This window comes from Corvus kubaryi, unplaced genomic scaffold (genome assembly GCF_017639235.1).
Source record: "Corvus kubaryi isolate FWS band 111438036 unplaced genomic scaffold, C.kubaryi_AGA036_p1.0 68, whole genome shotgun sequence".
Classification (NCBI taxonomy): Eukaryota; Metazoa; Chordata; class Aves; order Passeriformes; family Corvidae; genus Corvus; species Corvus kubaryi.
The window spans coordinates 4935795-4951669 of NW_024582056.1; the positions used below are offsets into that span (position 1 = coordinate 4935795).

The window sequence follows — 15875 nt, forward strand, 5'->3', positions numbered from 1 at the left end:
GATTTTATAAGTATTTTTATTAAATTCCACATAATGCAACAAAAGAAGTAATGTAGAGAAGAATTAGAAAAATAACAATCCTTTACCCCTCAAGTGCATGATGTTGGTAGAGATGAAGATTTATCTGAACTGATGAAGTCAGGTAGTGTTTTTATTCCTTTCTAATGACTCATTTGCCATCATCTTACTGCCTGACAACCACACTCATTATCAGAAAAGTCTGTTCTGACTTAGTGTGCTTAGACTAAATCCCCATGTCAGAAGGAGATAATGTTTTATTTAATTGGATAATAAGTGTTTTAATTTAAATAAAGCTCAGCTTTATTTGTGAAACAAGAATCATTAGAAAAAGAGTAGAAATTCTTTTTTACATAATTCCTTTTGAATGAGATTGTATTGTAATCTAATTTGAACAGAAGGATACTTCAAAATGCAGAACCACATTGTCTATTACTATTTTTATAAAAAGTAGTCAGAAGAATGCCAATTTTTGGAAGCAGATATTTTACTAAACATAAAAAGAGAAGACATAGAAATACAACCCGAAGAAAATTAATCATGATAATATAGGCACAGCTTTCTAATTCAAATAATATTTTTAAATTTTTTTGTATATATATATATATATATACACACACATGCACATCCTTTAACTAATGTTTGTAATTATTGTTTGAAATTCTCATAGTACTCAGAAAGCCTAATTACAGATGGGAGTCTCTTATAAAAGCCCTGTACAAAGCTAGGGCAAAGACACCTCTTTCTATTACAAATAGTTTTCAGCTTTGAAAGGAAACTAAACCTTCTTTTCCAAATGACCTTTAAAAAAAACATTCTTTTCTACTTTTGTTCACCTTTCTTTTACCTCATAATTTTGCAGTTGGACTCAGCTATCTTAAAGGTCTTTTTTAACCTAAAGGATTCTCTGATTGTGTGATTTTAGTTGTTCCTTGTTTCCATATACTATTAGTGTTCATCTGACCCATTTGTAGTAGTGTCCTAACTCTTCTCAACACAAGCTCTAGTCTGCTGTCTTGCCTGCCTAATGCATATTAACTTATTATTTAGAAGATGCCCTAGGTAATCGAAATTTCTAGGATCAGGAAACATTTTCACTGACCGTGTTGTGAGCAGATTTTACCTCGTCCCTAAATGTCCCCTGTGTGTGTGTGAAGGAGAGGGAAAGAATGAAAAACTGTTTTATTGGGTTTTATTAGCAACAATTAGACTGTTTATTTTTTTATTTCTCCAAGTCCTGAATTAAAGTCTCTGACACCCCCACAACCTTTTTAAACTTAGGAAAATTTTCAGGGTTTATGCCTTTTTAGAGGGGAGGAATAAATACATTTGTGTAAAAGCAGTACATTAGATTCTAATTATCAGTTTTTAAAAGAAACTATGCAATCTGTGTAGACCATGGAGTTGTTGGCAAGAGAAAATATGAGTAGAATAATTATATTTTAAAAGGGCAGTCTTCCAAATATAAAGTTCAGGCTCATTTACACCCTCCTCTCTTGTAGTGGGTATCCCTGTTCCAACACAGCCTTTTGCAGTAGAGATCTGTCAAAATAGGTCTGCTTTCATCTATGTTAACTGCACAAAAATGGCCTTTTTCCCTTTCCTCAGTTCAGGACATCATTCCATGTTTGCAGTGTTAGGTAATACTGGAGTTGAATGGATGTTCTGGTTTCTCAAACAGTTTTCATTGCACATCTTACCCAAGAAAGGGCAGGGGGAGGAGCTGGTGGCTACAGGATGAATGGTGATAGCTGGGAGTAGGTGCAGGAAGAGGAAATAATGGAACAAAGTCCTAAAAATACATTGCATAAAGAAAAATGATGTAAAGTTACAGATGTGGGACTGATAACTAATACTGTTGTACAGGCAAGGAATGATTAATAGCCTGGAACATTTACCATTTTTTTTCAGTCCAGATATGCACTGCAACATAGCATTTAAATTGATTTACTAGTAACAAATAAGTTGGACTGATTTTTTTTTTTTCAGCCTGTGGAATTGGCAGTGGAATAAGACCTAGAATCTCAGAGTGCATCATAGGGTGAATATATCAATTTAGGGATGTTAAGCATTCCTTGAAATTTAAAACTTTTTTACTCCATTCTCTACCTTTTTTGTTTTTTTCTTTTTATGAGGATGGGAAATGCAGAAAGGGAAGTTGTCAACCCATACAACAACTTTTCAATGTCTGTATCGCTGTGAAATTAAGATCACAGCAATCCTGGCAGATGTCATAGCCCTTGTTCTAGCATGATTTGTTGGGATATAGTGATTGCTTCATTTTAAAGTAGACTGCCTTGCAATTTGTTAAGTTTCTTTTGCTTCCAGTTTCTTTACCTGTGTATGTGAATTTACATATTTGAGTTTTGAAATGATTGTATTAATAAAAGTCATTGAAGTATTTGAGGAAAGAGATGGTTAACAGTTGAGGATCAGATGAATAGGATACTGAAGGGAAAATCAGCACCATAGGATACTGAGGAACAGCTACTCCTGCAATGTTCAATTTACCAAGGTGTATAGAGCCATTCTTGAGGTACATTACCTAATGCATTTCCTGGTCTTTCATGTAGTTTGAAATTATTTGTGCAGGTGTATGAATTCCTGAAGTGACACAGACCTGATAACAAGGAGTTATTTAAGCAGAAAGATCTTAATTTACTGCTAAAATACAGGCAATCGTATTTCTTGTTAGGAATGGGACATAACTGTCAGAAGAATTGAACAAATAATTTCTCCCAGATGTGCTAGTAGTGGGTTGTTACCAAATTTTTATCCTCTCTGAAGCGAACTAGCTTTCAGCTTGTTACAGGCTGAAGCAGATTGCTAGGTCACATGGACTTGTGGACTGATCAGTCTGGCATCTGGTACTGGATATGATTCAAAAACACAGCCATAATTTCTGCATAGATTTCTGCAATGTATTTCACAATAGTCTCCATCTTATTATTCATACTTTATTTTTTTTAATCAGTCATTTCCTTTGCCATATGTGTTATTGTTTGTACACATTAGCAAGAATTATGGAATCTTTTTCTGCCATTGCAGAAAAATATTCAAGATTTTCTGCACTAACAAATTTTGATGCAAGAAATTATTAGTTTTACAGTTGGGGCAGATTTGCCCAAAGGTCTGACACTAAACAGTGTTACTTACTGTTATGATCCGGTTTAAATCCAGAAAAGCAAAGCACTCTAAATCTCTGTGCATAAACCAGAAAGAGCTTAGAAAGTTCAAAATATTCCCAGAAACGAGACTAAAACCAAACGAGGTTAGATGTTGATGCCAAAAAATGGATGTATTTTATTTGATAGTAAAAGAGGCAAAGAGAAGGGAAGAGAAAAGAAAGAGGGAAAGAAATAGAAAAAAGAAGTGTGGGTGGGGGTGGGGGAACAGGGAGAGGTGACAGGGGTTAAGTGGAAGCACATCACCCATCCGAGGGTCCCAATGACGTCTCGTTGCTCCCCTCCATCCGGCCTGCTGGTGGTGAGGGTCCCCCGTCGCCGCTGTGGCCACGCCGCTACATGCTGCCACACCACACGCCGCCACACGCCGAAGAGTGCAGACTTCCATGGATTAATACACGCTGTGGGCCAGGTGGGAACGCCCATGTGTCTCCCTTGCAGGAGCCAGCTTGACACTGTCCCTTGCAACACTGAGGGTCTGTTGCATCATCTCTGGTGCTCTGGTGCAGGGTCTGGGGACCCCTTGGCGGGGGGCGCCTGTGATGGGCCATGTCACCCCCTTCTGCTGTGGATAAGCTTCCTCCCCCCTGGTGAGGACCCCTCAGCTGGGCTCCTCTGCACAGTGGAGGATGGGCAGTCACGGCACCTCTGCCCACAGGCTTTTCCCAGATACCCAGAGCCTCTCCTCCCTCCACGCCTTGGTGCGAGGGTCTGTGCGAGCCTGGCAGCTGATAGCCCTGGGGCTGTGGTCCTCATCCTGGAGGTGTTAAGCCTGTGCTCAGTGAATGTCCCCAGCCCTGAGTTGTTACTTTATCTTCTCTTCATCAGTGAGCAGTGTCAGGCCATAGTCAGGGCCCCATTCAGGGTGCAGTAGTCTTCTCTGCAGCTTTTGTAATACAATATTAAAAGTCCTTCAAGAAAATGTTTAAGTCATAAATTACAATATTTCAGTCTCTGACACTTACATAATGAGAATAAAAGTGTGGATTTCAGCAAAGGTAGAAACAAGTCCCTCAGATTTACAAGCCTTTGCTACATTTTTGATACTCAGGATTTATTGGGAAAACATAAAATTAAGACAACCTGTGTGAATACCATAATTTGTACAACCTTGTTGCAGTAAATTCATGTGATTCTGGAAGGGAAACACATTGTGGGGAGGGAAGTAGGTAAGATCTGAGCACTTGTTCTTTTGCCCTCAAATTTTGCTGAAATAGTGGAAGACCAAGAATTAGAAAATAAGTGCAAGCAAGAAGGAGAAATGGGATAAAAATCAAAGTTGCTGTGGACACAGTGTCAGAAAAAGTAGTCTTTCACATACCTTCTGTATGTTTTTCAGCACAAAAAAATAAATGTTTTTTCTTCCAGTGCAATACAGCTTGTAGCACATAAATCAAGACACAGTAGCAAGCACTTATTCTTTAGCCTAAACTGCTTTCTGGAAAATTTAAGGCATTGAAAGTCAGGATTATTTCCTAGTGTTGTGTTAGTACACCTAATACTAGCTTCTTGCTCATCGTATCTGAATCTAAGTTTTGCACTCCTTTTATTGTCGGATAATTTATTTAATTTTAAATTAAATCAATCAGCTATTCCCCTACAGTAACTAGACACTGTGTAATGTTGAATTGCCCCACAAATTGCATAGCTCAGCGTGGGTTACAGATAAGCATGCATTTGCACATTGTCCAGTAATGGTATCTAAGGAAGCCTGTATCAAAATCAGCAGATTAGCATGATTTAGTGAATAAATACAATGGGACACATCCCAGCTAATGCAGAGCAATGGAGCTCTGCTTGAATAGGTGGAATGGTTCCTAGGTGATACAAGCTGAGTGATACTTGTGAAGCCCAGTGAACACATCTGTAACTGTAGAATTGCTAATCCTGCAAGTTATAAAGCTTTTATTCTCCAATACATTTGGGAAAAAAAAGCTATGTTTAGCCTAGTCTTTGTATTTCAGTCTTCCTTTGTCTTGGGAGCCCTTGCTTTTCCTGCTTTTTCTCCAGCTAGGAAAAGCAACTATAATTGTTTCTCTCTAGTATAATCCAAGGGCTCAGATAAGACATGCAATGCAGCCTGATTTGTTTCAAGTTGAACATAAAACCTACAGCTGGCAATCAGAAATACACTCAACCATCTCAGCTTTAGTGCCAAATCCGATGACAGGAGATGGGAGTAATCTTGTCATGCTTCCCTGTTTACAAACTCCTGCTTTGTAACTGCATTCTTTTGCTCCGTGATATTCTTACTTCCAGGAGTATGCATCAAGATAGTCTTCACAATGAAGCCCAAACAAATTTTATTTAATATAGGGACACTACAAAAAATATTGTCTGGTTTCCTCTAAAAAGTTCTAACATTTTTTTCTTCAAGGTTTCTCATCATAAGTTTTGGGTTTTTTTTCTCTCAATGTGTGTCTGTAAGCCTCTAAATGATAATGGAAGAAAAATTACCAAGTTTTTACTGAGCAGGAAATTTTGAGCCACTTAAATTAAAATGATGAGGAAGAAATATACATTAATTATCTCAGACTGCAATATGTTTTCATTGTGTAAGCAAGAAAATATTTAATACCTCAGAAGCAAAATGCTTTGGTTTGGACTAGAGAGATAATTTAAAATTCATGTGGGGGACAGCTAGATGAAAGATCAGAATTTAGTATATTCACTGAGCAAGAATGATGAGATGAAAAAGTAGACAAAGAAGTCTATGTTCATGTTCGCTCTGTGCCACAAACCATGACCTCTTCCACAGTCACAAGGACCTATTTTCAATTTCAAGTCGATAGCTATAAATGTTAGTAATTGCCTTTACCTCCTTCTCTGTAGCTTAGCTTCTTGCCCCATTACCAAAACCATTTAGTTCCTCGGTAATTCATTTTCTACATAATCTCCTTTCATGTCCCATGTTTCCTCCATTGTGTTTCACCTTGGGCAGTACATCATGTAAATAAAGCCTATATCCATAATCGCTTTACAATTCAGCTTAAGAGAATTCACTCTTGAAATCTCCATTCCGACCGGTGTCCATTATAGGGATCTTTTTAGTCCTCATTAGATGGGAAAAGTGGAAGAATATTTTAAAAACTATTTCAACATCGGTGATGTAACCTTGAGTATCTTTTCAGAGCTTTCAGATGCATTTAAAGGATGAGTACAGAGCAAGTGAAGGCATCTGAGAAAGAAGCTCATTATACAGTATTCAGATTAAAAAAATTCCTGCATTTAAAATAATTAAATTTATTGTAGGACAGACACTGATTACAGGGACAAAAACATCCAAGAAGTTGAATTCAAGTTTGTTTTGTTTTGTTTTGTTTTTAATTATAACTAGAGATTCATAAGAGTAATAGCCTGAAAAATGTGTATACTGGTATTTAAGGCAGAAAATATTGAGTTCTGTACTCTTTCAAAATGAGCAAGAAACTCCTAGATTTTCAGTCTGCAGTGTGATTATCTCAGAAAAGCAAAAGCAAGTGATCAAATATTTGTGTAAAAGGCAGTACTTTTAGTTCTGTTTAGCATTTACTGTAATCACGAGGTGTATATTTTCTTTTTTTAAACCAAGTATGAATTTGAGTTTTAGATGCCATCAAGCTCTTGCTCGTGAAATAAAAATTAGATATTTCCCTTCTACTTCTCTGAAAGCCAAATGCCTGTGAAAGCTTTTGACACTCTCATGTCATCTCACATTTGTTTGATGTGGTTATGGGTGATTTTACATCCTTGGTCTTAAATGTCATTTTATAACAAATGTGAAGCCCTGCTTCATTGCAGTTTTAGTTGCTGAACTGCTCTCTGTGCTTTACTAGATAAGGGTAAAAGTCTTACATAACATACTATCCACATTTTTTCCAGGCACTTAGAGGCAGTTAAGGACTTAGGAATTTGGTTCCTTCAATGTTTTTTATTGCAGAAAAAAAAAATTAAAATAATATTTGTCATCTAGCCTAGAAAAAACCATTAATGTTTTTGTCCTCCCCTTTGTTTTTCTTTTCTTCTCAAGCTTCATTCTGACTTGGACAAGGGAGTCGGCACTGTTAAATATACCCTTTCAGGAGATGGTGCTGGCACGGTTTTTACCATTGATGAGACCACAGGAGACATTCATGCCATAAGGAGCCTGGATAGAGAAGAAAAACCTTTCTACACACTCCGGGCCCAGGCTGTGGATGTTGACACCAAGAAACCACTAGAGCCCGAATCAGAATTCATCATCAAAGTGCAGGACATTAATGATAATGAGCCAAAGTTTCTGGATGGGCCTTATGTTGCCAGTGTCCCAGAAATGTCTCCAGTGGGTGAGTAAGAAGCTGTAAATGCTTGATAACTAATTGCATATTACTTAATTGTTTCAATGTACTTTTCTTGCAAGAAAAGAAAAAGGAAAGAAAGAGAAGGAAGAAATGAAAAAACAACTTTTAAAGCTTGCTGTTAGAAATGTTTCTAATACTCTGTGCCTAGATATACACAGATTACAGTTTTGTTTTAGCTTTGTTTGCTTATTTAGAGACTTGTTCTCCTGCAATATGAATGTCTGTGATGTTAAGTTTCTGACAGTAGCAAGAGTTAAAAAAAAAAGATATTCAAGGAAGATATGCGAATAAGGTTCTCTGTAGCACCAAACCTGTTATGTCACTTGATGTGGTGCATTCCCCTCTCTTCCTAGTTTACATTTGCTGTTTGCTGTACAAAATTAGATTGCCTGTTTGCTGTAAAGCATCTTGCCATTTAACTGGTTTTGTCTTTGTGGCCCTTAAACTCCTCCAGCACTTGCCTGATCTCCTAATTATGCATTAGGGGGCAATTCTTTATTCAAGTCCTGCTATACTGTGCATGCTCAAAGTAACTATTGCCCTTGCCTTGGTCACAATGCAAGAATGAGAGTCTGCAGGAGTGGCTTAAGTTATCAGAAACTTAATGTCCAAGAAAACCTTTAGTGCATCAGACTCTTACATTAAAATTTAAAAAAAAAAGGAGATTGCCTGGGGACATGGTAAGTTTTCAAAAACCTAGTGTACAGGGGACAGAGTAATTTTCTTTTCAGAGAAAGGTGGACTGCAATAAGGATACTGAAGCAGTGGAATAGGTTTTTGCTTGAAGAATTTTCACAACATAGTAGATATTTGCCAGGAATGACATAAAGAGCATCGATCCTGCTTTGGAGCTGGAGAATATGCTAAATGGGCCCCTTGGGTCTCTTCCTGATGGCTGATTCTGCAGTGGTCCTGAGCAGTGTGTTTGTAACATAAGCGCACTGCTTGCGTCCTGCTGCCAGATGGCATTTTGGGTTTCCCTGCAGGCACCAGAAATTAATTTGTTCTGGGCTGGGAGTCCTTTAACTTCCCAGTGCTAGTTCCAGCTTATTGCCCTTCTCTCTCCTAAACTGTCTTTTCCCAGTACTTCACAAGCCAGTACCAGTCATTTAATACTCCCGGTAGCTATTAACAGTTTTGGAAGTTTTCTGAGTTTGAAGTGGCAGAGGGATACTATTCTCCTCCAGCTATGCACCTCAGATGTTGATGTTTTTAAAGTCAGTCTGGGAGGTGACTGGCTATCCACGCAAGTTGCTACATAGAATTAATGAGGTAGTATTTAAAATTTTGTGATAAGGAGTAGCAGAATGTGATAGAATATGATAAAATTTGATGTGAGTAAACATGTAGAGATGATCATGTTGATCTTATAGAAGTGTAGAGAACAACTCACTATAGTCACCCACAGGGGTTTGTCTGTAGATTCACAATATATGTGGTCTGTTGTTTCCCCTAATGAGATGCATAATAATATTACTTAGAGTTGTATTATTTAGAGATAAAAACCATTTGTTATATTTTGACACCTGTGTCTGTGGCAAATTCAGAATAAAATTTCTCACCAGTGAATGTATGGTTGGTTGTGAAATTGCTTTTAAAACCTGATCAGAAAGAAGAAATGAAAATGAGTGATGCTGTTTGTATAGCAGAATACAGTGCCTGCATTTATTCTCTTACTCTGTTGCTCTCTCCCATCTTCCTTTGTTATTTCCTTAAATATGTGTGTGCAGCAGAAGATTAAATGCTAACAGAGCTTTTACTTCATATGAAACACTCTTCAAGGTGTGTCATACATTGTTGCTTTTACATGGATAAGGAGTTGCATGACTAAATGAGATAACAACAGAGCATGTTGTGTCATGCATACAGCATTTAAAAGAAATGCTTTTCAATTTATTCTCCTTTAGAAAAAAAGTAGTAGATACCATGGCAAAAATGGATCTTCTTGGTCTTTTCTTTATTCAGTCACATTCACTCTATCTAGAAGATTTATTCATAATGATGCCTTTTCCTGGTCTTAAAATCAAGACTCAAACACATTTAGAGGGGGAAAAGGGATTTTACCTTGGTATTTATTTTAAGGGTCCTTAGGTGCACATGTCCAGGTCGAATGCACCAAAATGCACACCGCAATGCCCACTCCCAAAAAGATCGGGTGTAACATTATAGGTTTTATTAATTAGCATATCTATCAAAGATTCCCCAGTGAGAGACTCGAGTGAAACCCCCTCCCCAAGGAACCTTCCCCTGGATGGTTCTATCTTAGTTTACAGAATGTGTTCTGGAGAGGACTTTGGGGTCTGGGGCACACTGATCCCTAGCTATGAAGCTTCTAAAATGTTTAGTCTCTTAGCTGAACAAACAAGTCCAAGAATGTAGGCAAAAAGCACTAAGAATACAGAAATTGTAAAAAGGTATAACAGGGGTATAAAAGAAAAGACAAAAATTATCATGGCATCAATAAGAGTTGCTATTTTCCTCTGAAAAAAATAAAAGATGGATGAAAATTGATCAGAAAATGCAAGGCAAGGAAAGAGTTTCCTTAATGGAGGCCTAAACTTCAATTAGTGGTTACTAAAGCAGATAACAATTTTTGCTGTTAGGTTGTCTTGCAGCAAAAATATCCAGAAATGCCTTGTCCTCTGTGTCAGGAGGTTGTGCCTTCTCTGATGTAGATCTTGCCGCTCTCTTGTTCTCTCTTATCTATGTTTTTCCTTCCTTATGCAAGCCAAGATTTCTCAGAGGATCTAAAACTACTCCTTTCTATCATCAGTACCATTTAGTTGCACCTATAGAGATGCTTAGGCCTACCAATGCCTGAGGCTGACATTGAAAATCACTTTGATTTTTCAGCTGGTGCAGCATATGGTTGTCTTGGCTTAGGGAAAAACCCCAGATAAACTCTTCCTCTCATCTGTTTTTCTTTTTTTTTTACATTTTCATTTCCAGTTGCCACTTTTTAATTACCAAATGTTCTAAATTTTACTTACTATAGTTTTACAACTGTAATGATTATAAACTGCACTCATGCACATATTTTTGTTGTGTGAAACGCACTGAAACATTACTTTTTTCACACTTACTAGTCTCTTATGTGAGCCGGACAAGCTTTTGTGACCAGTGACTTGCAGTCTTTTATTGTTACATGACATTTGCATGCAAAGATTTACTCAGTTTGATACTTTATCCCAAGGTTATTGGGATATATATTGGTACTTTCAGAAATTTTCATGGCTACATGGTTCTCAATTTTGTAATGTCTCTGGACTTCCTACTAATTGTTGTTGCTGAATCTGGAATGGCAGAAATAATGCCATAGCATTCATGTCTGGGTTCAGAGTTGCAGTTACAGTGTTACGATAAAGTTGTATATCAACTGATCCTTGGTGATTTTTTACTGGAAAAAGTGCAAAAAAAAAAAAAGAAAATTCATAGCGTCCTCAAGATCTGATTTTCTGCAGAGATATTACTTAGATATACATGTCATAGCCAAGTTTTTCATGGTAGTTTCTTAGAACTTGTGCTACTTTCCATGCATATTGTAGGTGGAAATTTACTTTTTTCCTTCAAATTTAAGTTAAGGGCAGATTAAATTTTCTTCTACAGTTTCTGCACTCTAGCATTGGTTTGTTTTTCCTTTTAATCAATACCTCTCATTAAAAAAGATAGTGGTACTGAATATCTTGTTGGTTTTTTTCTGAAGAGATAGATTTAGGGCTGCTATTTTTATTTAGCTGTGCCTTCCTTACCAGGAAACAAATTCCTTCATATACTCTTAAGAAAAAATGTTAGAACGATGTTTAGCCACTACAAGCTAGGATGCAAACCTGTTTCATGCCAACGTTTGAATGGCCAGCCAGCCTTGCTCCTTCCATACATGCACTGTAATCTGCTCTTGTATGATGGAGAGGAAAGTCAGTCACAGACATAAAGAAGAAATATCTTCTCTTGGAAGCCCCTTTTGTTACTGCTGTGACATGCAGGCTGCAGTACCCATCTGTGACTTCCAATGTTTCTGAGAGTTTCAAAGTGGGCACAGCTTCCTCAATGTTGTGGAAGGATACCAGTACCTCCAAAGTTGACATTTTATTGCTCACATAATAAACGGGGGTGAGGAATGCTTTATGGTGAAGAATTTATTTTTCAAAGTACAATGATTTGAAATTCCCTGCAGAAAAAACTCAGCAGATGGAGTCAGATTACAATGCAGAGCTAATATTTTAAGAACAGAGATTGCTATGCTGTTATCTTATGCCTAGTAAGAGACTTATAAAAGCTTAAGGGCTGGACTCCCAATGTTGATGGGTTTTTTGGTTTTATTTTTTTTTTAATTATTTTTCTGATATTGGATTGGTTTTATCAATATCTTTATTTGAAAATATTTTCTTGATATAACTTCCAAAATGTAGAACGAACCAGAAATGGGGATTTATCTATGAGAACTGAAAAGGGTGCCCTAATATCCCCATTTGTAAGTTTGTATTAGCAAAATATGTTCTCCTTAAGTATAGTTTAATCAACTGTGTTGTTGCTTCTGGCAGCTGTGCCAGCTTCTATTGCAATATAGTTGACATAAGCACGCAAATATAGCTGAGTTTAAACCAAGGTTATCCCCTTATTAAAGCTATCAGTCCAGATGACTGAGAATGGGGACATAGCAGCATTAAGCACACATTCAAGGAAAGATCTTATTATATGTTTTTATATATTTCTACATAAAAATGTACACAGAAAAGCATTTGCTTTCATAAGCATTTCTTTCACTGAATATGTTGATTTTAACACCAAATTTATAACGTCTTTTGTCCTAATTGTTTTCTAAGGTTTTTGTATGCTTATACATAGACCAGCTAGGGCTGTACTAAACCCATCAGTTCCTTAATATATAGATGCCATATGTTCTTTGCTATGCAAATTCATTTCATACTTGTCCACTACATTAACTCTTTATTGATTAGGGGGGACTCCACAAACTCCAGATCACCGTGGCAGACTAAAATGGTCAATGACAATAGAAAGTTGATATTAGGTTATTTTTACTGTGTTCCTCAGTGGTGCAAAGCAGCTACCTGAAGAGTGTTATAGATTTGCTTCCCATGGTACCATCAGTGTGAAAATAGTCTCTATAAATTTTCTAGCAGCTTTCCTTCTGAAGAGAATACTTAATTGACTTTTATTTAAACATTGGCTTATATTTGAACATTGACAATGGAGCATATATATATCTCCACAAATGGAACATATGTTTAATATATCCATCTATGTAGTTTCATGTGCAAGAATTACAATATGTAGAAAACTAACCTGATGAAGGGGTAGGTAATAACCTGCACTCTGGCTTGGCTCAGCTTAGCACTGTGTGCCTGAGTTTAGCCTGAAGCTTACAGTGAGCAGAGGCTGGGGAAGGAGAGGCTATAAGGCATTGGAGCAAATGCTGAATGGTCCTTCCTTTCATATAGATTCCTAGCTGTTGGCGATATATTTTTAAGGGCTTCCAAAAGCTTACCCAGGCTGCTGCAGAAGATCTTTGGGAATCCATTGAGACCAGAAATACTTTTGAATGGCATTATGCATGCTCATGGACAGATAACTGACAGCATAATCTGTCTGCAGCCAATGTCTGCAACCCCTCCAGCTCCAGCCTGATCTCCATGTTTTTCTCTGGTGTTATCAAGTCGTTAAAGAAAATGATGGGAGTTGGATGTCATATTCAAGACACAAACATCTTGAATATGCTTTATTTTTATCCAATTTTCCTTGTTGAATTACTCCCATTGATCATTTTTGGTTTTTTGTCTGCTGTTGATCATAGAGATTAAAATTTTGGGGGATTTTCCACAGTGATCCCAAGATCAAGAATTAATAGGCAATGGAGCTACAACCCACCTATGTGGAAATACTGATAAGTTACTTTTTCCCATGCCTCTTTGTGTTCCTCCGTGTGAAGTTCCATATTCTCAGTTTCATGCTATGTTAAGATTCCCCTGCAGCACTTTGCAGTAAAGCTTTCATTTTGTCAAACTGTCACCTGTTCACATATTCTCTTTTACTGGCAACCTATGAGTTCAGATCCAAGAGAGATGCCAGTGGCAACCCCTCTCTCATGTAAAGACAAGCAATTCATTCCTACTGTTTTAGATCTCTTTTTATTTGGATTATTTTAGGAAAAGCTGTGGTGTCTTAAACTTCCTTTTTTCTTCTTTTTTTTTTTGAAGAGTTTTTGCTTAGGAACTTGCTGAAAGCTTTTCTGAAATTTAGATACTTTTAATCTATGCCAGTAATCTTGAGGTATATACTCACGGATGCACTCAATAGTTTTAATAGGTTTTGTGAAGAGCAACTTCCCTTCACAAAACTGTACTGAATTCGACCTTACAGGGTCATATCCTTATGTCCTCTAATTTGGTACTTTATTACAGTGTACAAATTTTGTCCATCACATGGGTCAGACCTGGTGACCTGAGTAATTCAGGCCACATTTCAGAAAACTTGTCCCATCACTGTTTTTTCCATACTCTTTCCTGGGGCTATGTCAGTTTACTCACCAAAATTGATATTTCAGTGTTTTCCCACTAAGAATTGTTTTTTTTAATTACAGCTCTTGTCTTTCCAATTCTCTTTTTGTTTTAATTTTGAAAAGATATATCTGCTAACATCAGACTAATATCTACTACATCAGACTAACTTTTATAGCCACTGTATAGAAAAGTGAGTTTTGAGAAAGGGGCAGAAGGAAGGGCAGGTTAGGGCTGCTTAGCCTTTTCTCAAAGAGTGTTTTTACCACATTGGGAAAATTTGTGCAATGAGGACATTGCACAAAACATAAAACAAAAAAAAAAAAAAAAAGAAAAAAACACAACACTGAGATACTGAGAGAATATTACGAGTAGGCAGTTAAAGCTTTTGAAACAAAAGTGTTTCTTTATGATAGATCACTGGGCAACCTATGCATCTTCAATTATGGAAGAGGATCCAGAAAAAAATTTAGATCAGAAGGCAGGGAGAAAATAGTGCAGAAAATCAAGACTTTCTTATTTAAAAGATAATGGTTATTGTCATACTGTGAGTTTCCTTTCATACACCCTGGCTGTTGGATAAAGTCAGCAAAACTAAGACATTTGACAAATGCTGTCAGGTGGGAGAATCTATGTAAAATGAAACTGTGACAGACAGGACTATACAAACATGTGAACAACAAAATTCTCAGAAAAGCTGAGAAGCTGTTGAAAAAGGATGCTGGATAGCTGGTTTTTTGCTGGCTGTTTTTACAGTCCCAAAATGTCAGTATTAGTGCTGAAACCATTTAAAGCATTTGATTCTTACTTCACGTATATCCAAGCCTACAGTGGATATTTTCTACAACAACTTCAGCAAGGCTTTTGACAGTGTGTCTCATGAAATCCTCATAGACAAACTCAGGAGATGGGAATTAGATGAGTGGACAGTGAAGTGGATTGAAGGCTGGCTGAATGGCAGATCCCAGAGGGTCGTAATCAGTGGCACAGGTCCTAGTTGGAGGCCTTGTCATTAGTGGTGTCCACCAAGATTAAATACAGGGTCCAGTATTGTTTAACTTCTTCATCAATGACTTGGATGAAGGGGCAGATGCCTTCTCAGCAGGTTCATTAATGGCACGAATCTGGGAGGAGTGGGAGGAGTGGCCAATACCCCAGAGGGCTGTGTAGCCCTTCAGAGGGACCTCAACAGGTCAGAGATATGGTCAGAGAAGAACTGCCTGAGATTCAACAAAGGCAGGTGCAGGGTCCGGCACCAGGGGAAGAATAACCCCATGCACCAGCACAGCCTGGGGGATGGACTGCTGGAAAGCAGCTCTGCAGAGAAGGACCTGTGAGCCCCGGTGGACAACAAGCTCTCCATGAGCCAACAGAGTATCCTTGTGGCCAAGAAGGCCAAAAGTATCCTGGGGTGCATTAGGAAGGGCACTGCCAGCAGATTGAGGTGCATGATTCTTTTCCTGGGGATGCACAGCTGGAGTGTTGCATCCAGTCCTGGGCTCCGCAGTACAACAGAGACATGGAGATGTTCCAGTGGAGGGTAACGTAGAGGATTGTGGGACTGGAATATCTGTGTTATGAGGAAAGGCTGAGGGAGCTCGGCCTGTTCAGCCTTCAGAAGAGATGACAGAGAAGGGACCTAGTTAATGTTGGTAAGCAGTGTGTAAAGAGGATGTAGTCAGGCTCTTCTTGTAGGGGCCAGGTAGTAGGACAAGAGGCAACAGGCAGAAAGGGATGCTCAGAAAGTTCCACCTGAACATGAGGTGACCGAGCACTGGAACAGATTGCTCAGAGAGGTTCTGGAATCTCCCTCACTGGAGATATTCAAGAATCATCTG

The 15875-nt window shown here is 37.9% G+C and overlaps 1 protein-coding gene across 2 annotated transcripts in view; it reads left to right on the forward strand.

The window, feature by feature from the left end:
- The window catches only part of LOC121674448 (cadherin-12), a 430502-nt gene that overhangs the window by 297192 nt on the left and 117435 nt on the right, over positions 1–15875 (forward strand). For both annotated transcript variants that reach the window (XM_042048820.1, XM_042048821.1), the window contains one exon: positions 7213–7507. In XM_042048820.1, the coding sequence (XP_041904754.1) occupies positions 7213–7507 (295 nt within the window). The remainder of the gene's footprint in view (positions 1–7212; positions 7508–15875) is intronic.